General features: G+C 53.3%; 7 protein-coding genes across 7 annotated transcripts; 3 read left to right on the forward strand and 4 right to left on the reverse strand.

Moving 5' to 3' along the window:
- Window positions 1-3,003: 3,003 nt before the first annotated feature.
- Window positions 3,004-3,643, reverse strand: MRS44_010164 (uncharacterized protein; the record flags this gene model as incomplete). The annotated part of the gene is made up of 3 exons (XM_046281282.2): window positions 3,004-3,196; window positions 3,257-3,423; window positions 3,479-3,643. The coding sequence occupies 3 exons, from the start codon at window positions 3,641-3,643 to the stop codon at window positions 3,004-3,006; spliced, it is 525 nt and encodes a 174-aa protein (XP_046131391.2).
- A 2,126-nt stretch (window positions 3,644-5,769) lies between these two features.
- Window positions 5,770-7,589, forward strand: MRS44_010165 (uncharacterized protein; the record flags this gene model as incomplete). Its single annotated transcript, XM_046276498.2, has 4 exons — window positions 5,770-5,880; window positions 6,031-6,517; window positions 6,568-7,319; window positions 7,374-7,589. The coding sequence occupies 4 exons, from the start codon at window positions 5,770-5,772 to the stop codon at window positions 7,587-7,589; spliced, it is 1,566 nt and encodes a 521-aa protein (XP_046131390.1).
- Window positions 7,590-8,329: 740 nt separating this feature from the next.
- MRS44_010166 (uncharacterized protein) lies at window positions 8,330-9,383 on the forward strand (the record flags this gene model as incomplete). Its single annotated transcript, XM_046276497.2, has 2 exons — window positions 8,330-8,951; window positions 9,001-9,383. The coding sequence occupies 2 exons, from the start codon at window positions 8,330-8,332 to the stop codon at window positions 9,381-9,383; spliced, it is 1,005 nt and encodes a 334-aa protein (XP_046131389.2).
- Window positions 9,384-9,646: 263 nt separating this feature from the next.
- MRS44_010167 (uncharacterized protein) lies at window positions 9,647-13,030 on the reverse strand (the record flags this gene model as incomplete). The annotated part of the gene is made up of 1 exon (XM_046276496.2): window positions 9,647-13,030. The coding sequence occupies one exon, from the start codon at window positions 13,028-13,030 to the stop codon at window positions 9,647-9,649; it is 3,384 nt and encodes a 1,127-aa protein (XP_046131388.2).
- Window positions 13,031-13,468: 438 nt separating this feature from the next.
- On the reverse strand, window positions 13,469-16,146 carry MRS44_010168 (uncharacterized protein; the record flags this gene model as incomplete). Its single annotated transcript, XM_065620021.1, has 2 exons — window positions 13,469-15,899; window positions 15,947-16,146. The coding sequence occupies 2 exons, from the start codon at window positions 16,144-16,146 to the stop codon at window positions 13,469-13,471; spliced, it is 2,631 nt and encodes an 876-aa protein (XP_065476210.1).
- A 1,442-nt stretch (window positions 16,147-17,588) lies between these two features.
- Window positions 17,589-19,020, forward strand: MRS44_010169 (uncharacterized protein; the record flags this gene model as incomplete). Its single annotated transcript, XM_046280096.2, has 5 exons — window positions 17,589-18,035; window positions 18,082-18,149; window positions 18,195-18,441; window positions 18,490-18,913; window positions 18,962-19,020. The coding sequence occupies 5 exons, from the start codon at window positions 17,589-17,591 to the stop codon at window positions 19,018-19,020; spliced, it is 1,245 nt and encodes a 414-aa protein (XP_046131386.2).
- A 306-nt stretch (window positions 19,021-19,326) lies between these two features.
- MRS44_010170 (uncharacterized protein) lies at window positions 19,327-21,336 on the reverse strand (the record flags this gene model as incomplete). Its single annotated transcript, XM_046271021.2, has 3 exons — window positions 19,327-20,785; window positions 20,838-21,075; window positions 21,138-21,336. The coding sequence occupies 3 exons, from the start codon at window positions 21,334-21,336 to the stop codon at window positions 19,327-19,329; spliced, it is 1,896 nt and encodes a 631-aa protein (XP_046131385.2).
- Window positions 21,337-22,341: the final 1,005 nt, after the last annotated feature.

Genomic DNA, 22,341 nt, shown 5'->3' on the forward strand with positions numbered 1-22,341 from the left:
TCTCATTCGCCTGGACCGGGGTGAGATGCAACCTTCTTCCAAGATCCAACGAGGCCCGGGCGTTCTGGGTTCGCGTCTTCGAAGAAATTAAGGCATGTCTTGTGAGGGTGTCATGCAAGATAGCGGCTGCATGTCTTGGTTTCTGCCGTGTCTTCGCTGCCACTGCACTGCATGCTTCATGCGTGGTCAGGCGGGGGTGAGGTGGCAAGGACGTCGGGCATAACCTCACATATCGGATCCCCGCGTCTGAGAGTTGATGGCCCAGTGGTTTCTGTTTGTACCTGTGGGCCTGCAGCACGATCGCCATGCGACACAGTGGGTGCCGAGTGCTATAGAAGACCATAGACCACGGGGGAACGAATCCCTGAGTGAATACCCTTCGTGGATACTTGCATATTGTGTTCCCGTGACGAGGCGCATATCTCACCATGGACCTGTCGAGAGTGTACTTGCAATCCCTCTTTGGCATCGGAAACCCCGCCATAAATCAAAATATGGCCATAGAAACTCTTTGTGGCGAGCCATGCTCTTCCTAGAATCACGGCCGCGGGGGACCGCACTCCGGTACGCTTGCTGGGCATGCAAGATGCCGAATCTCGGCAATATGCTAACACGCACATCGTAATCGGAAACGGGCAGCCAAGAAACAGCACCAGAGTGGCAGGTTGACGTCTTTTCGGCTGCATCGGTCTAAGTCGGTGGCTGTGTGAGTTGTCTCGACCATGCGGCTGCATATTCTGTTCCGTCCCATCCAGCCAGCTTCTTTTTACCTAGATCAGTCTCCACGAAGTAACATTAGTCATGCCATGGCCTGAGTGCTGTCTGTTTACTATGCCCGCATGTTCTTGAGGGAGGTGAATGTAGTGTTGTGGCGAGTAATTGAGGTTACTAATGATCCCTTGTCAACAGAGTGAGGAGTACCTATATGTGATAACGTCAGCCTTTCGATGTCAGGTGGTCGAAAATAGAAATCACAGGCATAACCGAGTTAATGGTTGGTGGACGGGCAGAGAACATGACCAGGCCACGGATGTGGACTGGGTCTAGGTCACGATGATACTCATAAGGCCGAGGAAACACAGGACAGTGCTGAAGATCACAAAGCATTGAGGGAACGACATGAGTTGACCAAGCTGCTGTATGCCTATTCTGGCGCCTCGTAACCTAGGAGTCGGCCGGGCCTGCTTTCGGATGGTGCATTGGCAAGTCGACCTGCTGTAAACTGTTAATACAATGATTATCAGTCGTGTTATACCACCTACTTCTTGCTTAGCGAGGAACAAGAACTAACCGTAGTCAGTTCCCAGCCGGTCCATTTAGATCCACCATGGTTCTTTGTGACATTCAATTGCCGGAGGGTTTGGCATGCAGGAATCGTATAATGACGTATAAGACGAAGGTCAAAAGAAGGATGGTGCAGGCGGCAAGGGCACTCATGAGGTGGGTTGTGAGACACTGATGTCCCCGCTTGCTCGGGAATCGGAGCCACTTCAACCTGAAGGCTAGCGACGTGCGTGGCCTTGTCCCCTAAAACATGACCAGTCAGTACATTGCAGAAAAACCCTGAGGTTGCTGCGATGAGCGTACCTTGGTAGGATCCATGCCTCTCTCTCTTGGCTGCTCTAGATCGTCAGAGACGCCATCCTGGAATAGGCTTGTCAGTTCGGACAGACTACTTCTTCAGGCGATTGGTCATACACTTCCGCCGATTATGAACGTCTGGACCTTGTCAGAGAATCGCACGTGGGGGGACCCTGGGCGACAGATACAGTCGAGACTGTTCGGACATGACTCTAAGGCGCCAGAGTATGGATCAAACGAATTTTCGTCATGTACTTGGGGATCGGCGGGGTCTTCTTTGGGATCAGAGTGGATGGCCTCGGGCTGTTGTATGGAACCGTTCTCCTAGGAAGGAGAGGTCATCGGCACAGAAGCTCCATGCATGGCAGCTGTGGATATTGAAAGTGTCAAGTACCGATTCACGCTAATGAAGAGGACCGAGGGAGGGCCGAGTGGATGTCATTAGGGAGAGTGATCGCAAGATAAGGTGTTGCCCGTGGAGATCAAGGAAGGGTGGAAGTCGGCGAGAGTCTTGGCGTGGAATCTATAAGACTGCAGTATGGGCGATGTTGCAAAGATGCTAAGTCCGAGAAGTCTGAAAGAGGAGAGACTGTATATTGGAACTGCCTTGGTTGGAAGAAGCAGAATACAGGCCAACAGCTGAAGTTGAATGAGGCTGCGGATCAGAGATCGGAAGGGAAGGAAAGCAGAGGTTAGCTAGCAGGGTGCACGTGCCGTGTCACTCCATCTGCAGTCGGCAGGTAGCTACCTAATAAGGAAAGAGTAGATTGAGAGTTTGAAATTCTCCCTTATGAGGCAGGCACTTGCTCTCAGTCGCCCGGGGTGGTGCCTTCCAAATCCATACATGCCGCGGCCGGGGTCTTCACAAAGGGGCCCGTCATGTCTTTCTCGAACGGGCACAAGCACTAACGAGCACGATTTTGAAAGGCTCCACGATGAGTGGAATCTGGCGGTTAATACCGTTGCAATGCCGTCTTTAGTTCCTCGTGGCGAGGTCCATCGGTATCCCTAGACCGTTTCTGGGTAGGGAACGACTCGCAGCTGTAGCCGACATCAAGCCTCATCGATTCGACGCCCAAGCACATTTGTTGAAAAAGTTTCAATGGATCGTGTCTGTGCTTGCCAAGAAAGGGTTTGTTCTGAAGTCGCAGCGGCTTTTGATTATTACAGACTGCCAAGCTGTTCTCGACTTTCCTGGTGGGTATTGCCTCCATGACAGAATCAACCATCGGATGACAGCTGTCTGGAGGTATTGAAGCCTAATGCCCCGCCCCGAAACAAGCGCTTCAAGTTCGGGGCAATCGCCTGCTTGTGTAACGCCAGCTTCAACCTCTTGACATCACCTGGGCCCAGGAATCGGCGAGCCGGCCTTTCCCAGACCTCCTTTTTGGCAGATCATTCCGAGGAGCGAGGGTCTCTTCGTCATGGCTGTGACGAACCCTGAAAGTTGACGCTTTGGCTTTGGTCTCCCGCGCCCTCCTTGTCCGTGGCCACATTCTTATCTAGCTTCTGCTGCTCCTCATCGATTTTCTCCTGGTTATCATCACCTTGAGCCTGCTCAATTTGGAGAGCAAGTACTTGAAGTTCCAGCTTCAGTACTTTGTTCTTGATCTTTCTGTTGCGCTGTCAGCCCCTTATCTTGTCAGCTTCCAGACAACCTTTGCGGCAGACTCACCCAGTTTGCAGCGCCTTTCCATCATCACTATCCTCTCCGACCTGAGCGATGGCGTCATTGAAACCGCCCGCGTCTGTTTCGGCGGCTTCTGCTGTCTCCCGCGCGGCTTTGAGGATCTCCAAATCCTGTTGACTGACTCCAGCTAGGTTCGCCCGAAACTGCTCAACCTGGGGTCTGTAAGCCCACAATCAATACGACATCGAGCCTTGGCAAAAAACGGACCGGGAACTTTTCGGCGACCTCTTGGAGTGCGTTTCCTGCAACTCCATCGGAAATCTGGAACTGCGCGTAGTCCTGGACCTGCAAGACGTTGGCCTGTCGTCGGCTGGGCATCGCCGTGCTACAGGCAGCCAAAGATGCGAAAAGAATCGACTTGATTAGATGCATGATGTCGGAAGAGATGGAGAAACGGTCGAGAAAACGGTAATTCAAAGGTTGTCTCCGGAGAATGCTTGGCCAGCAAGCAATATTCAAACAATAGCACTGATGTGGGAGGAAAACCCAACGAAGACGAAGACAAAAGTTTCGAAGAATACGGCCGAACCAGCGAGCGATGATAAAAAGAAAAGCAATCCGTTGATTCAATGCGCCAAGAGGAAGGTCTATATGCATTCTTGGGCAGCCTGGTGCGCGGTGGGATATCCCGTTCTCGGCGTCAACTGAGGTTGCGACGATTCTCAAACGCGCTCGATGAAACAAGGTCGGTACAGCAAGGCCGTCTCGGCCTCGAGAAGTTTCGAAGCCAGCCCCCAACCACGGTCCATGACTGCTTCACGATGCCTTCAGGAGGGAACTCCAGGTTACAGGTGCCATCCCTGACGACACAGGATCTGCGGCGGTTTGGGCGTAGGTAGGAGTGGTTGTCAGGGTGCTCTTGGCAGGGTTATGTAAGCCGAGCATCCACCCATGTCGAAGCTTGGCATTCCCCCCAGTCTGGGCGGTGTCTCAGCGACCCCGGCAGCTCGGTTGTTCTTTGAGGCTATCTTTGGGACCTGATGATGAATTGGGGAACTGGCGAAAGCTTAACTATCCAGCCACAGAAGTCTGTGTACGGATTGGTAAGGACGGATCGTCATTTGACAGCAAACCACATCTACGACGCCTCAAAGCTCGATACTCTGTGCTGGGTACGGATATTGATGGACGCCGTTATCCAATGGCCCTCCCCACAGCGTTGGGGACCCAGTATCGGGGATATCCGACACAACAAGGGCTCCAGATTTGAGTTTCAACGTGGTCTGGTTTGCGGAAGCTTTACCCCGTGTTCTTGACGGCGGTGGCTCTGGAGCTCCATGTCTTGGATTTGCTAAAGTGTCTCTTTCACGAGGGCATCAGACCCTAATCCTGCCACGGAGACACATTCGGGGCCTCGGACACCGAAAGTTGGTGAGGCGGGGCAACGGAGCTTGGAAATTGCCCGGTGTTGTGTCGTCTGGACAGGTTGCGAAATACCTGCAGATAATCTTGCAGAGGCTGCTGCACAAGGGGACGGCAGGGGCTTGATGACATCCCAAGGGTCCAACGCTACCTAGGTACCTTAGGCGAGGGGCGCTTTTGCGAGGTAATGTTGTGCTTGTCATGGATGCTGCAAAGGGGCTCATTGAAGAGCGCTGCTAGCTTTCAATCCGGTCCATTGGGACTCAATTGATTGAAAGAGCCACGTATCCTCGAATGCGACATCAAGGGTGGCCGCCAAGAATGGGTCTGCAGTTCTGTCGCGCATAAGCTGAGCGGAGATGGAGCCCAGCTCGCAAAGCTAGGCAGCCGCGATTCTTCGTCTCGTTTTAGCCTATAAAGAAGAAAACAATGAGGCTGATCCTAAAGTCCCGTGGCTGGGTCCCGTCTGGTTATCGTGAGGCGCATATCAAAAGGGGGAGAGCAACAAGAAACCGAGGCTGGTGGGGGCTGGGGCCATGTTCGGATCGACGATGAACGCAAGAATGACTGGCTGGAGTGGAATCTGTACCTGCGTATTGAGGCTGGATCGATTGGTTGTGGGTGGTGATGGATGCACACATGCAGCTCGAGGTTGAAGTAAGCAAGCAATTGATGCGTGTGGTGGAGAGGAGCATGAACAGAAGCACAATGAATGATCAATTGACATGAATTGAAGCTTGGAACTCATTATCTCGACGAGACAATCAGTGATCTGCCCACCATTGAACCCCCGTGGTAGCAGCCTGCAGCAGCATGCCCCTATAATTGGGCGTTGGAGAGGACACCTTAATGCTCACTACCGACGCTAATCTTGGAAACCTAGGGGGGGTTCGTGGCCTTTCCCAACCAATGGGCGCCCCGAGAAGCTGCCGAGGACCCTGTTCTTTTCACCGCCCCTCTCTCAATTGGCAGTGACAATCCAATTGCTCCAGGGTCAAAGCTCCCTCCCCTTCCCCCACGAAATATCCCATCCCATCCCGTCCCCTCAAAAAAGAGCGGACTCTTTCTCCTACCATCTTTTCCTCTCTTTTCAACATCTACGAGGTTCTGGTAAGCCATTGGGATCTGTCGACACCATGGCAAAGCCCGCCAACGTTACAGGCGCAGACTTTGAGTTTGTCAAAACTCCCGCCTACCCCAAGCCCGACTTTGATAAGCTCGAGGACTGCGGTGTTCCCACTACCAGGGTGAGTTTTTGCGCCGTTCCATGATGTTTGCTGTCCTTTTGGGAGAGTCGACGAGCTACTCCAAGCTTGGCTCGAGGTCAATTGGACCCTCATACTCTCGATATCAACGCCAATTGCCTTGTTCAACACAATTCTAACACCTTTCTTCAGTTCCCCGCCATCAAGAATGCTCCTCTTCCCGCCGACGGCTCTGGTGCCGACACCTTCAACAACTATGTCCTGATCTCCATCCTCACCATTGTGCCCTGGTACATGAGCTGGAAGGTCGGTGGTGGCCTCAAGACCACCATCTTCTTCGCTCTCATTGTTGACCTTCCCCTCCTCGCCGTCTGGTGGTTGGTCATTTCCTCCATCAGCCCCCGCAAGACCGAGAAGGTCCGTCTGCCTGGTCGCCCTGTCGAGTTCTACCTCGACTTCAAGAAGGAGTCGGACCGCCTCAAGTACCGCGGCCACAACAAGATCCCCATGGAGACCTTCCACGAGATGTACTTTGACGGCGAAGTCGACTTCAAGGGTGACTGCCTCGAGGTCATGGAGTACCGCCATGACTGGGCTAGCTTCCGCTTCACCATTGGCCTCATCAAGTTCTTCCTCTTTGGCATGATCCCCGAGGTCATCATGCACACTCGTTCTCAGGGTATGTATCTGCGCTCATGACTGCTACCAACGGCGACTAACCTGACATAGACGAGGAGCAGGTCCGTGACCACTATGACCGTGGTGATGACTTCTACGGTTGGTTCCTTGGCCCTCGCATGATCTACACCTCTGGTATCATTTCCAACATCAACCGCGAGGAGACTCTTGAGGAGCTCCAGGACAACAAGCTCACCGTCGTCTGCGAGAAGATCGGTCTGGAAGAGGGCGACAGCATGCTCGACATTGGCTGTGGCTGGGGTACCCTTGCCCGCTTTGCCAGTGAGCAGTATGGTGCTCGCGTCACCGGTGTTACTCTTGGCCGCAACCAGACCGCTTGGGGCAACAGCGCCATGCGCAAGGTTGGCATTCCCGAGGAGCAGAGCAGGATTCTCTGCATGGACTACCGTGATATTCCCGTTCCCGAGGGTGGCTACAAGAAGATTACCTCGCTCGAGATGTCTGAGCACGTTGGTATCCGCCACTTCTCCAGCTTCCTTACTCAGGTCTACAACATGCTTGACGACGATGGTGTCTTCTTCCTCCAGTACGCTGGTCTCCGCAAGGCTTGGCAGTACGAGGATTTCACCTGGGGTCTGTTCATGAACAAGTACATCTTCCCTGGTGCCGACGCTTCCACTCCTCTGGGCTGGGTTGTCGACAAGCTTGAGGGCACTGGCTTTGAGATCAAGCACATTGACACCATCGGTGTTCACTACTCTGCTACCCTCTGGAGGTGGTACCGCAACTGGATGAGCAACCGTGAGAAGGTTGAGGCCAAGTACGGCAAGCGATGGTTCCGCGTAAGTTGATTCCTGGCGGTGTTGCAAGATAATGAAATGCTAATTGACGTACAGATCTGGGAGTACTTCCTTGCCTACTCCACCATCATCTCTCGCCAGGGCAGTGCTACTTGCTTCCAGATCACTCTGGTCAAGAACATCAACTCGACACACCGAATTGAGGGTGTCCCCACCCAGTTCGCCCTGTCGGATGCTCTCAACAACAGCCGGGCCGACATCGAGGCCTGGGCCGCCAAGAACAACGTCAAGACTCCCGCTGAGTACCTGTAAAGGTGCAGCTGAGAGATTGACACGAGCCCCTCGCAAGCTGCTGAGAATGCAGCAAGGCGTCCAACCGGGATGCCCGATGAGAACCAGGGATCGAAATGTCACTTGGTTGATGACGGAAATTGGGAATTAGATCTATCCATATAAATGTCCCAGATTGCGCCCCCTTGACCGATTGACTCGGTCAGGGCTGGTCCAGATGTGATTGGGAAGTTTCATGTTTCTTTACGACGATAGACGTGATAACGGCAGCGTTGAGGGAGGAAATGAGACAGCAGAGCTGATAGAGTGCCACGGCACAATGATGAATTGAAAAGTTTTGACGGTGCTTGTGTCCTGAGTTGAGTGTAGTGAAGTGCCATGAAAGTTAGAGGGCATCATGGCTGGTGATCATGACACCTCAACCTCGGCTTCAATGCCTCTAACTGTGGCGTCGTTCTTCACCTTGAAAACCCTATTGTCTACTTGGCGTGAACCATTGTAACCTCATTGTAACCTCATTGTAACCTCATTGTAACCTCATTGTAACCTCATTGTAACCTCATTGTACAACCTCAACTCGACAACTCAGAATTGTCAGTTAAGTTGAAAGTCGGCTATCAGCGGCAGTAACCTTTTCGGGTGAAACAATCAGCTCAGCTCTCACTCGGCACAAGGAATTGATCATTAACCAACCACCGGACATCAACCCGTCTGGCAATAGCAACACAGGGCTGAGGGCATACAAACAATACCCAACCACCATGAGGATCCCACTAAGAAGCGCTTCTACCGTCAGCCGCCGCCTCGGACGCAGGACATACAGTTCACCACCAAAAACCCTCCCCTCAGCCGTGGAAGCCATCAAAGCGCATCCTCCAAAGATAATACCAGACTACCTCACCCCGATGCCCTCACACCTCCTCACAACAACCCTCACAGACCTCATCTCCCCACAAACGCCAACCTCATCCTCTCCAAAGATATCTTCCCCGCCTATCCCGCTTCCGCAGGGCCACCACCTCGTCTACTTCCCCATCCAACTCCCCCCATCAAAGCTCATCCCCGACGGCGCGGACCCGGATCACTCGCCTGGACCGCCGTTTACGAGACGTGTCTGGGCGGGTGGGGAGGTTGTCTATGGGAAGAGATGGAGGGAGATGACGCTTAGCTGTAGCCCTGTTGTGTGTAGGGAAAAGGTGGAGGATGTGAGCTTGAGGGGTAGGGAGGGTGAGGAGAAGGTGTTTGTGGATGTTTGGAGGAGGTATGGGATTGGTCATGATCAAGTTGAGGAGAGGGGAGAGTGGGAGATTGAGGAGAGGAGGACGTTGGTGTTTATGAGAGAGGAGGAGACCTCGACATCATCGCCACCTCGTCTCATCAAGTGTAAGTTCCTATACCAACGATACAAGGTAAACTGTGCTGATACATTTAGACCCCCATCCTCCATCTCACTCTATATCCCTCACTCCCACGGCAACTCACCTCTTCCACTTCTCAGCCCTCTCCTTCAACGCGCACTCGATCCACATCGACCCCGTCTACGCGCAAGAGGTCGACGGCCATAGAGCCCTTCTTGTTCACGGGCCTCTAACCTTAGCACTGATGCTCCGTGTGCTAAATGACCACATCGGCCCAGCCTTGTCAGTCAGCAAGTTCTCATACAGAAACTACGCACCTCTCTATGTCGACGAGCAAATGACGATTCATCTCCGCAAAGTCTCACGAGAGGACGCCACTGAGGAACGTTGGGATGTTTGGATCGAGGGACCCGAGGGAGGCATGGCAGTCAAGGGTAATGCCCATGTTGCCCGGTAAATACAAACGCATCATGATAGAGGGCAGATTTCAAACATGTAAAGACTCGATTGTATTCTAGAAAAATGCCGACAGGCTACAATTGACCAGTCCAACACTAGCATGACCCAAGGTAGACAGAACGCCCCTTTGTCACCCCTTCTATTATCCAGCATCCATCCATCAATTTTCCTTTTTCACATAGTATCACACCAAGATACACTGTCACTGAAAAGCGACAAGATGTACGCCATTACTTATTGTACAGAGTAAAAAAAAAACATCTACTCGGCCCATCCAAACACCTCACTCAGGGCAAGGGTATTGCTGCGCAAGCCTGTCAAGGTGACCAAAATGGCCACCAGATCAAGCACCAGGAGCGTCACGCCTGCAAAGATGAATCGAGGGTTGAACACGCGGTAGAGCATCAGGTGGCGGCGCAACCAGCCGGCCCAGCTCATGGTAGCAAGGGCTTCGACGGCAAAGTAAGCGATAAACACGCCCAGTCCGCGAGTCGCCGTCTCCAGCACTCCCCTCTGTTTAGGGCCGACCTTCCAAAGAGCGAGAAGAGGTACTGACGCCACAGCCAGGATCTGGGCGCCAAAGGTGTTGAGAGCCAGGACAATGGGAGTCCAAGGGTAACGGACAGAAAAGAGCGGAATAAAGGCACTGTCCCACTGGATGCTGGAAAGAACCGCCTGGTGACCCGTCTTGAAGAAATAAAAGTTTCCAAGAACGGCGAGCATGACGGGTCCGATCGGGTTCGTCTTGAGTTCGTTGAGGTCCAGCAACTCGGCCAGCGTGAGGATCTGCCAGAACATCAGGGCGAGGGCTCCGCCACCCATTGGCTTGGTGAGGAGGAAGCAGCCCAAGAGAAAGTTGAGAGGGAGCAACAGATAGCGGGCGCCAATGGCGTTGCCATATCCAAGAATGCTCACGAGAGGCCGGCCATTAGCTCCGGCTGACGACAAGATAGACACGCAAGGAGGCGCCCAGACAAAAGCGGTGCTTCCAGCAACAAAGGCCAGAGCGAGCACCATCTGAGCCACATAGACTCCAATCGTCTTGGGACTTCCCTCGGGGAGTCTTCCTTCGAGCCAGCCTCCGTTGTCTGCGGCGTCGAGAACCCAGTGGGCAGCAGCAAGGAAAAGACCTCCGCGAAGGACATAGCCGATCCAGGTGGGTGCGAGACCTTCGTAGGATCTACTTGAGACGAGGAACGACTTGATGATGGCCGGAAGGGCAATAAAGACAACAAAAGGAATGATGAGCTGCCACGTCGCAGAAGTGGACGAAGTTGACGAGGCATAGTACGTCGAGGTACAGTACGGCATCTGCTCCTCGCGGCAGAGCTTGGAGTATGACGCAAGACGACCGAGAACAATGAAAGCGACTGAGTGGTAGACCGCCAGGGTCTTGTCGCGACGAGACTCGAGTCGGAGTCCAGCAACAGCGCTGGCCACACCGAACGTGGTGATGAAGAAGAGGAGGATAGAATCTTCCCAGATGGTGTAAGAGTTGGACGCGAATCCAATCGACTGGCTGACGGTAAACACCACCGCCATCCAGCCCCAGAAGGACGTCGGAAGAACGTTCAGGATAGTCTTGCCCACTTCGTGGAGAGATGAACCGACGCCAGCCATGAACAGCACTGCCACCAGAGCAGCAAGACCATCTCGTGGCTGCTGACGATACAGGCCGACTCCAGTGAGAACAGAAACAGTGAAGAGAATCTTGGGATCCCAGAGACCCTTGAGAATGTTTCTGTGAAAGACATCGGCTTGGTCCTCCTCGTTCTCCTTGAAGGCCAGAAGCTCCAGCTTCTTCTCGGCGTAATCAAGCTCAGCATCGTTCAGGACAACATAGTCGTCCGCCTCATCTCGAGACGAGTACATAAGAAGCAGGACAACACCGACACCAAAGACAACAATGCCCATGATCATGCGAGGGACATCGAAGCGAGCCCAGAGATCCTTGCAGACAAGCAGAGTTCCCTCCTGGAACTTGGAGAAGGCAGCATAGATGTCGCGGTCATTCTTGACGATTTCGAGAGCAGAAGACCAAAGAGCGGCGGGCGACCCAGCCTCGTTGTTCTGTGAGATACCCTGGGCCTTGTGGTAAGATTCCTGGTATCTCTCAATACCAGCCGAGGCGACACGCGACACGGCGGCAAGGTTGCGCCAGTCATTACCCTTGACACCAGCAAAAGCCTCCTCGATGGGACCTCCCAGGTTGTTGTAGGGAATAGGGATTCCCAGAAGCAGAGCAAGAGTCGGCACGAGATCAATCTGGTTCACGGGTCGGATCTTGGCGTTGGCTGGGGGTGTGGCGTACTCGGGTGAAGTTCTACCGAAGAAGGGCTTCTTCGAGTACATCCACAGCGCAGCCTCAACTTCGTCGTCACTCTCACCACCATGATCACCCTTGCTATCCATGCCGTGATCTCCCATAACGACAAGGAGAGTCTTGTCGTCTAGGGTCTCAACAACCTTGCGGACAAACTCGTCCATCTGTCGAAGCTTGGCACCCATGGCGGGATGATCAGGTCCGTATCGATGACCGGCATGATCAACACCCAAGCAATGTCCAATAAGCAGATCCCAATCACCCTTGCGCTTCGAGTCCAACAAAGGGAAGATGTTGTCAATGACACCATTGTCAACAGTGTGAAGGTCCCAGACGTTGAAGCTGTCGTATGCCTTGCTGATGTTGGGCTCAAAGTAACCAGGGAAGAGAGACCACCAAGTATCATCGCCAAGATGAGCAATCTTCTTGCCAGCATCCCTCAGCTGCATCAACAGGTTATCCTCCTCGATGGCCGTTCCCGCAAAGTTGCTACCCGCGTCAAGGAAGGTCGGCAGGGTTCCGGTGGTGAGACCCTTGAGTCTCTGCAGCGTCGTCGTGGGAGGATCGGCAATGAAGGGGCGAAGGAAGGCATTCTGAGGCGTCTTGGATGCGGTCTCGTAGAGATAGGGGAAGGCATTGTGGAAGTGGTGGGCCTGCTCCGGATCCTCGGGAACCGTAAAGTCGTAGCGAAGCGCGTCGACCAGGATGACAACAGCTCGATCGAAAGACTTGGGGTGCCAGCAGCCGCGGTCGACGTTCAAGTAGCCCTTGGTGTTTTCAATTGGGGGCAGCGTGCAGTTTGACTTTTCCTCCAGCACCATCCGGGTAAGGAGGAAGCCGCTGGTAAAGAGCCAGATGCCCAGGGCGTGGACGGCGAGCACCCAGACCCAAAAGGCTACAGCCCATCGCCAACGCTTCTCGTACGTCTTGGATCGCCTCTTATCTAGAGCTGCGCGTCGTCGTTCGAGAGCCTCGACGTTCTCGTCGGCGGGAGGGAGGCCCTGGGTGGCAGCGGCTGCGCGCTGTGCTTCGCGGGCACGTTCAGCCTTGGCCCATTGTTCGGCGATCTTTTGGTGCTCGGACTGGGGTTGCTGCTTGGCCTTGGCCTTTGGTTTGGGGCTCTTCGGGGGCATCTTGGACGTCTCTTTCTTCGGGATCAGGGTCGCAATGGCAATCGAATCGAAACCGTCGTTGGGGCCATTGGGTTGCCCACGCGGCGCAAGTTGGAGTGGAGGTTGAGAGAAGAAGGTGTTGGACGTGGCCTCGAGTGTGAGGGACATGCAAGTAAATGCCCTGAGAGACTTTTGTGGTGGAGCTTCCATGGATCGTTTCAGTGGAGTCTCTAGCCTCGGTCTCCAGGGGAGCTCCAAGCAAGGGACCCAATGATGTCAGTCGATTACTGCGCACCTCGATGGCCTCTTGGCAATCAAATGATCAAGGATTGTTGTAGGGAAGAGAAAATAGGATTTCATTATCATCAGTCTGTACATGAATACGTATTGCTCTAGTACAAAAACACAATCCCAACCAACAGCTGTCCTTCTCAAGCCAAATTGCCCTCTCACTCTTTGAGACGTCAGAGTATGGTCGTTCATATCTATCTGCAAACACAAAACATGAAAGTCGACGTGGCATGATTCCATCCCTGAAATTCCACCCAGAACGCCGTTCAAATGCTTGGAACCTGTCCCAAGATGCATTACCTTTTTCAAACTTGTCGTCCCCTGATTTTCGAGATTGAGCTGTAAAAGCATCATTCTCTAGTCATACATGTCAACATTGGTGGTCGGAGGGATGTCACCAGCTCCGCTGGCTCGTCTCCTTTCTTGTCGTCGTCGACGTCGATTGTCCGCTGCAGATCCAGCGTCGGTTGGTGGCCCAGGAGGTACAGTTGGTCCAGATGCTATAGGAGGGGATGGAGATAGACCACTCCATGTGCCATGGCTCTCTGGACCTCCCATACTTCCCAGACTCGAGACTGTTTGGCCTCCAAACGGTGTCATTCCAGACGGCCCAGCTTGCGCCGGCTGTCCAGAGTAGTAGGCCGAGTCCTTGGGTCGTCGTTGCTTGGCAAAGGCCGGGTTAGGGGGAGATAGAGGAGCCTCTTCCGCTCCCATCTCGGCCCGCCGTTGACTCGAGTCTCGTCTGTATCGTCGCCGTCCATGAGTAGGAGATTCCAGTCCGGAGATGCTGCTCTCAGAGTCTCTGCGGCCGCGAGCGCGTTTCGCTTCTTCCTCTGTGAGCCGTCGAAGAGTCACGTTCCTTTCCTTGTCGTCGTGGACCTTGAGCTTGACACTGAGACTGGCCGGTGACGCATAACGCTCTTGAGGTTCTCCGTCGTCGCCTGTCAATCTGATCGTGCTTCGTTCACCTGGTCTGCTCTGGCGAGATCGATGAGGTCGAGAACCTGGAGATATTCCTGAACCAGTAGTCTCAGTAGGTACCAGCGCAGGTGCAAGAATACCCTGAGGATCCGGTGGCATCGATGGCATGGAGGCAGGCTCGATGTCTTGTCTCGACCGAGATGCTCCCTGACCACTTGCCGCTGGAAGAGTTTCGGGTGGTAATGTGCTCATTTCCGTAGGGGGGATGTAATTGCCACGAGGAGGCCGGGGCTCAATGGTCGACTCGGACATCTCGGTTGACAACACCGTCTCTGCAGCAGGATAGCCTGTCTGTCGCCTTTGAACAGGTCGGCGAGATGCCCTCCTCGTGGGAGAGGGGTGTCCGTCTCCAGTAAACCTAGACAGCGAGGTGCCGGATCTCAAGTCCTCTTCGTCCCTCAGGCGCTCTTCCTCCTTTGCGTTCCTCCTGTCTGCCATCTTCTTGGCAAACCAGCCCATACCGAATCCACCAAACAGTCCCTTAGCAAATCCACCGCTTGGTTTCTCAGGTTGTGGCCGCCGAGACGGGCTCACATAAGATGAATAATCCGATTCTTCGAAGAAGCTACGCCGAGAAGGCGGTGGGCGACGCGCTGCTCGTGGCGTTACTGACGGAGGGGGAGAGCTCATCATGGATTCAGTTCCGTCAGCCGCGCTCCTAAGCTGGGACATGACGGGCGGTGGACGACGGCTTCCAGAGGGTGGGATAAGTGAAGTTTTGGTGATGTCTGGTTCCCTCCTGTGTTCCGGTGTGACTGTGCTGGTGAAGTCGGTCCTGCTAAGATCGGTTCGCGTAAACTCAGTCCTTGTGTAGTCCGTCATCGTGGGAGCACTCCGGCTTGGACGATGTCGCCGTGGTGTTTCGGTTGATACAGCTGTATACTCGGAATAGTCTTCATCTCGGGCTCGATCCTTTTTGGCAAAGAGTTTTCCGAGACCCAAGATGGCCAAGAACTTTGCGAATCCACCGCCTCCCTCTGCCTTCCTGGTTGGAGCCTCCGAGTACTTTTCCCCTGTCATGCCAGTAAGATAGCTAGCCGAGCCAGTCCGGGACGGGAGGACTTCAGGTCCGCGGCTTCGGTCGAGGGAGGGAGATCGACTGCGAATTCGGCTGCGGTCGTCTCCGTCTTTGTTCTTGTTTCGTCCTCTAGCTAGAGCCGCAAGTCCAGCTCCTGCGGCGAGAGGGCCCAACCATTTAGCCTTGCTAGTGTGACCAGTTTGACCAGTATGATCCGTCCTATAGTCTGAGAAATACTCAGACTCGGTGATTCGTGTACGTGTATCCTCAGAGGGAGGCACTTCCGACCGCGCTCCACTCATGTAATACTCTCGTCGGTCTGCCGATCTCCAGCTCAGGATAAAGTAGAAGATGAGGAGGAAGAACATCCAGACAGCGTAGAGAATGAAACAGTATAGAGGCGAGCCGTACAGGGTGAGACCCAGTGGGACCTGGGCAATACCCAAAAGGGCAATTACCCGGCCGAACCATTGGTGGAGCATGATGCGGAGCGATCGGGACTTGGTGATCCTGAGTACTAGACGGCCACCGAAAAGTTGGAGGAGGAAAAGGGTAAATATGGCGACACCGATTCCATGATGAGGGTTCGTAAGACTTCTCTCTGGTCCCACGGCAAAATATCCAAGAACGAAGACGGCTATCAACATCAATCCGGCAAAGATGTTGACCTGGGCATGGTATTTGACGGCCCAGCCGGGACGGTTGGCGTAGAATCTTGCCGTCATGACGGAGAAGGGGATGAGGAAGAGGAATATTATCACGGCCATGATGGCGTGGGCTAGAACGAGGCTGTGGTATTGTTTAACCGTGGAAAATCTGTTTCCCATGCCTATGACGACTTGTTAGTCTTGTCTCCAATGTGGGCGATGCAGGACGAAATACCATTGTATCGCATGGTTTCGTAATTGAGGCCCTGAAGATTGGGCAGTAGAAAGGTATTCTTGTCAAAGTCCCATGTTCCATCCCCTACAACCATGGTCTCCGAATCATAACTCACTGCACCAGGTGCAGAGAGTTCATCTGTTGCCGGCGCCATGATGGCGACGACGAGATGGAACGGGGTGTTTCAGTCAGGACGGGTATAGTGTCTCTCGATGGCAGACAAGCAAAGATCGATTTGGAGAAGCGGATGTGGTCTCAAGATAGGAATGCTGTGGCTGTCGTCAACGATATCGTAGGGCCGTTTCGTAGGTTGGAAAGCGGTGACGAGTGTCTTAGGCCAGAGAGCCTGGCGGACACATGTTGGTCGAGCGTGGTGTAGTCGTCCAGAATAGGGGTTATTGATTATCGCAATCAATTTTGGGAGTAGGTTTGTGCGAGGAAAAGGAAGCTTGAAAAAGCCAAGCACACGTCACGGCGTAAACTAAGAGCGAGGTCCTCGGAGGCAGCTCTTCAAGTTCTGACCCGACTCGGTTGCTAGGACTCGTTGGTGGGGAAACGACAGCGCATGTGGCTGCTTGGCTACCATCTTTGTTTTGTGGGGCGAATCCTGGAGTTGTGGCTGGGGCGTTCGTATTCTTTTTGTTGAGGTGGGGCTGTGGCTGGGGAAATATCTCACGTGATTAAACACGTGCATCTTTTTCACCATCATGATTCATGATGGACAACCTTGTCATGATGTTAAGTTGCACAAATCATCAGCACAATTAACTGCCTACAATTCTGCCGGCACGTGCACGCTCTTTGAGAACCCTCTCCCAAGTTGGAAACTCTTGTCGGCAATCCATAGAATTGGCGGCCGACCCTTGTGCTCCTCCATTGTTTCAGCCTTGGTCCGAATCATCCGTTTCCATCCTCCTGCCTGAAGCGGCCACGCTCTCACAATGTTCAGACGATGCTAGCGCTTAGAGGTCAACTTACCTCCAACAATGAAATCACTAGGGCCTTGGTTTATTCCAGGATGTGGAAACATTTTTTCGTCTCAATGCAACCTCGTTGGTGATCGGTCGATCCTCGATCAGCGTCTTCAGCCCCTTTCCATCGGCAGATCTCTCCGCAGAAGCACCCGACTTTATGCGTCTCTCACAATGATATAGGGCATTTCATCATCTTTAATTAAGGCAACTATACAATGAAACGTTTGACTGCAGCTCCGTGAGCCCCCTGAGGGCGTCCCCACTGTTGATTGAAACATGAGAACCAGGGTTATAGGATGAGATGCATCTTTGAACTGCTCCAGGGCTGAAGATTCCCTGTACAGATCAATCGGTCCGCGAAACCCCAGCTTCAAGGTCAGGGTAGTATCATTTGCCTTCAAACGTTGTCCTGCATGTGAATCCTTCTCGGGAGCATGAACTAGCAGTCCCTTCATGTTATGAGTTTCGTTTCCACCCAAGATGGTGGCTTATAACTGCTTCGGTCCTTCCGTTCATCTCCAAGTTAGCCATTGACTTTCACTTTGAACTGCCTTTCTTTCTTTACTCTCTCTTACTGCTCTTGTGACTGGCTTTCGAGTGCTGGCCACTTGGTTCGTTCGAAATGTTGACTTCTTCCTTATTGACTGCCCTCGCGGCTTTGGCTTCGTCTGCTCATGCCTGGCTCCCTACCGATAACTCTCATACCGGCCTCAACAAGCGTGACGTTACCCTATTCACTTATCCTCTGCAGCCAGGCTCAAACAAGAGGTGGCTTCCCAGTAGCAACAAGATTCGAGGAGTGAACCTTGGTTCGCTCTTTGTCTACGAGCCCTGGATCGATAGTCAGGAGTGGGCCAACACTGGATGCGAGGGGGAGAAGTCCGAGTTTGACTGTGTCATGAACAAGGGCCAAGAAAGTGCGGACAAGGCTTTCCAGGAGCAGTGGAAGCGCTTCATTACCCAGGAGGACCTTGATGAGATGGCCAGCTATGGCTTGAACACAATCCGAGTTCCTCTGGGATACTGGCTGAAGGAAGATCTCGTGGATGCGTCGGAGCATTTCCCCAAGGTACGGGTATCAGAAAGTCAACCAGAAAGTCACTGACATCTTCAAGGGAGGGTTGGACTACTTGACTCAGCTCTGTGGTTGGGCCAGTGACCGAGGCTTCTACATTATCCTTGAGTAGGTAATGTTTCCAAGATGATCAACTCTTCTAACACCAAGTAGTCTTCACGGTGCCCCTGGTGCCCAGGAGCCCAACCAACCCTTCACCGGCCAATACGCTCCCTCGGTCGGATTCTATAACGATTACAACTATGGCCGTGCCGTTGAGTGGCTCGAGTGGATCACCGACATCATCCATACCAAGAACGAATACCGCAACGTCGGCATGCTGGAGATCGTGAATGAGCCCCTGAACTGGGATAAGGCGGTTGACTCTCTGCGAAACACCTACTATCCCAATGCCTACAAGGTAGCCAAAGTCCTCCCTTTTTGCATGCTTAGATGCTCATACAGTTAGGCCATCCGCAAGGTCGAAGACAACCTCAAGGTCGCCACCAATGACCGCCTCCACATCCAGATGATGGGCTCCCTCTGGGGCAGCGGCAACCCCACCGAGTTCCTCGACGACACATCCTTCACGGCGTTTGACGACCACCGCTACCTCAAGTGGGACACGAGCGTCGAGGTCTCGCAGAGCGCCTACATCCAAAAGTCGTGCCAGGACGACCGCAACACCGACGGTCCCACCATCGTCGGCGAGTGGAGCATCGCCGTGCCTGATGATGTTGAGCAGACAGATGCGTGGAAGCCTCAGAGCCAGAAGGACTTTTACAGCAAGTGGTTTGCTGCTCAGGTTCATGCTTATGAGCAGCATACCCTTGGTTGGGTGTTTTGGACTTGGAAGACCAACCTTGGTGATGACTACCGTTGGTCTTACAGAGGTTCGTGGGGTTAAATATTGACAGTGTTCTGATACTAACGATTTACAGATGCTGCAAGGGCCGGCGTTATCCCCAAGGACCTCAACTCTCTCCCAAGTGTCTGCTAGACGTCAGCCTTGAGGCCGAACTGGCCTTGGGTCGAAGACAGCTCCTGCGGAGCGTGTACACTATTTATTTCACAGCCTGTCGTTCATGGATTTGACTCGCTTACCGTTCCTTGTACATAAAACATTTTACTTTGAATTATGGAATCAGCACATCAGAACTTGAGCTTGTATGAAGCTGTCTGACAGCCACAATGACACCGAGGGAGAGCACAAACGAGACTAACCAATATGCATTTATTACTCGGTATTGTCATTCTAAATCTCATAGGCAGTCATAGTTTTCTATCCAAGATGCATCCACATTAATTACCTCCTCAACATCAGGACAAGCCAAGCCGCCAAGCGATATCCAGCAATGATGGAAATCATGATACCAACATCCCTTCCCATGTGGCCCGTTGAATATCCATACTGATCCAGCACAGCCTGTCCATCGATCTTGCACTGATCCGCTAAAGGCGAGTCGTACATGCAGCGACATCCATCGCCACAGCTGTACACGCGCTCCGAGAATTCGTTGACCATCATGCCCTCAAAGACATACTTCTGGTAGTCCCAGTAGTGAAACACGTACTTGTAAAACACGTTGAGAATAGTGGGAGGCACCATGAATCCACCGACAGACATCCACAAGCCGTTTGCAAACGCCACGAGTGCCAGTGAGATAACAAAGCTAGGGAACAGCGATGTCATGAACACGACGAGCGACTCAGCCGCCAGAAGATCAAGGAACAGCCACATAACCCATGTAAAGAAGGCAGTCGCCGTGGGCTGAAAGTTGGACAGCCAGTAAGAGATGACGGAGAAGAGTATCGAGATGAGGAACAGGTATGGAATACCGATGAAGAAATTGGACAGGATCAGCTCCGTCGCTCCGTACAGGCCGTTGTGGTGCTCCTTGACGTACTGCAGCCTGTCCTCGAGGAACGCCGGGACGTATGCGACTGCCATGAAGCTCATGAATGCGGATCCGAAGAAGATGGCGTTGATGAAAGGCTGGATAGACTCCTGATCCGGGTCGAGACGCACCCACACGGTACCCATCATGATGGCGAGACCAAGATACATGGCCAACCGGATGCCATAAGCCACCACGTCGCGGTAGCTCTTGACAAAGCTCCGATGAAGAAGTGTGAGCGTCAGACTCGGCATGCTAGGCCTCTTCTCAACTGCTTCGATACTCAAGTTCCCGCCGGCCGACTCAGCCGCTGCGATGAGGCTACTCAGCTCACTTGCTTGTCGAGATGACTGCCAAGCTACCTGAAGCTTATCCAGCTTGCGTGCCGCCTCTTCCCTATCCTGCGCAAAGTCAATGTTTACCAACTCGAGGAGATGCTCCGCCGGGTTAACATATTGCGGCAGCGTAGCGCCAGCCTCTGCATAGTAAGTCGCAACATCCGCCACGGGACCAAAGTAATGCGTTTTCCCCCCAGATAAAAGCAACAACTTGTCAAACAGATTAAACGTCGAAGTGGAAGGTTGATGGATGGAGCACACGACGACGAGGTTGTTGCGCCTAGCCACGGCGCGCAGGTACCGGACGACCTCGCAGCTGGCGGCTGAGTCGAGACCGCTCGTGGGCTCGTCGAGGAAGAGCAGCTTAGGGCTGGTTATGAGCTGACTGGCGACGCCTACGCGGCGCTTCTGGCCACCAGAGATACCCTTGCGGATGGGTGTGCCGATGAGGGTGTTGGCTTGGCCGACCAGACCGAAGGATTCCAGGAGGCTGTCGATGCGCATGAGGCGTTCGCGCTTGGGGAGGGAGCTGTTGACCACGTCAGAGAGATGCTCATGATATCAGTCATGGGTCAACATACCTAGTACTGGCAAGTCGTGAAGAAAACTCGAGCGTCTCGCGCACAGTCAAGGATCCGATGAGGGCATCCTCCTGCTCAACAAAGCACGACACCTCTCTAAACGCCGCTCGCGATAGGCGACTTCCGTTGACAAGAACCTCAGCCTCGACATCGCTGGCGTTTGTCGGTCGACGGGCGAGGACGTTGAGAAGTGTCGTCTTGCCACAACCTGAAGGGCCCATCAGGGCGCAGATCTCGCCTAAATTCGTAAAGCATGTCAGCTACTGTTGTCAGTGACGGGCGTACTCAAGTTGAACTCACCCGCTTCAACGATACCCTCGACATTTTCAACAATAGTCTTTGGCTCCTTCGTCTCGCGATCCTTCACCGTCACAGTAACACCGCGCCACGTAAGGTTCTTGACTGTCGTGTTAAGCAAGTGCTTCTCTGCAACAGGGCGCTCTTCAAGATCCATGGTGGGCTCGAGGTTGTCCATGAGATAATACTGATCAACCCTCATGAGGAAGAAAAAAAAGAGAGCGGGGGAGAGGCAAGATATATAAAGGGCGATCGATCTGCCTGGGCAACGAAAATTATGTCAAATTTGGGAACGGAGTGGCGGCGTAAGTTAGACAGCTAGCTCGCAGCCAGGTAGCATCCACAATCTTGGAGATTTGATATCGGATCTCGGGGTGGTGTTTAGAACTTGGTCCAAAACCTCTTGATTGTCACCCATTGACAGCTGTGACCAATTCTATATATTGCTATTCAAAGGCCTCCTCTCAGTACCTCTCTTCTTTTATTGAACGACATCCCAATCGCCCATCAAATTTTTCCAGGCCCGAGCAAAAAGCCCCAGCTGAAGCATCCCAAAATCTGACATGCGTAACACAGACCCTTGCCCGCATTCCTCAGCTACCGAAGCTAGGCATTCAACTCTGCAGCCTGTAAGCGCGCCCCCGGACCAAGATACCAGAAAGGAAATGCTCCAGACCAAGATAGGCTCTCGCCCATCATTCCTCTGGTACGGCACGAGGCCGGCATCCGCCCCCGAGACCCCAGCCCCGACTGTGGAGCCCGCTGCCCGTTCCCGCTTCGGGGACCTGTGACTCCCTTGATTCGCCCGTTCATTTCCCTTGGTCGGCGACTAGGGGACTTTCCAGGTTGTAGGGCTGAGGCGCGAGGTCGCCGACGGCCCGATACGCAGTGAGCGGCCACTCTCGTCGGTCTCGGCCGATGGCAGCGTCACAGCCACTCCTACCGCTGTAGTGGTACGAATAGTCTTGTCTGGTTACAGCAGGTGCCGGTAATCCGTATTGTATCATTCGTCTAATTTAAGCTTTCTATCACTACGTAACGAATGGGGCTCTTTATGCTTGATCCATCTTCATGCAAGGTACCAAGGAGGTATCCATCCATCATACCAGTCATACTCTATCAACCGGAATAGCAAAGACTCGCCCTCGGATCAAACCATTCTTGTAATTCCATATGAATTTAATGTCAAGAGTTGAGCGAAGTACAG

Source organism: Fusarium solani (assembly GCF_023522795.1).
Source record: "Fusarium solani strain SB1 chromosome Unknown bctg00000006, whole genome shotgun sequence".
In the NCBI taxonomy this organism is placed as follows: domain Eukaryota; kingdom Fungi; phylum Ascomycota; class Sordariomycetes; order Hypocreales; family Nectriaceae; genus Fusarium; species Fusarium solani.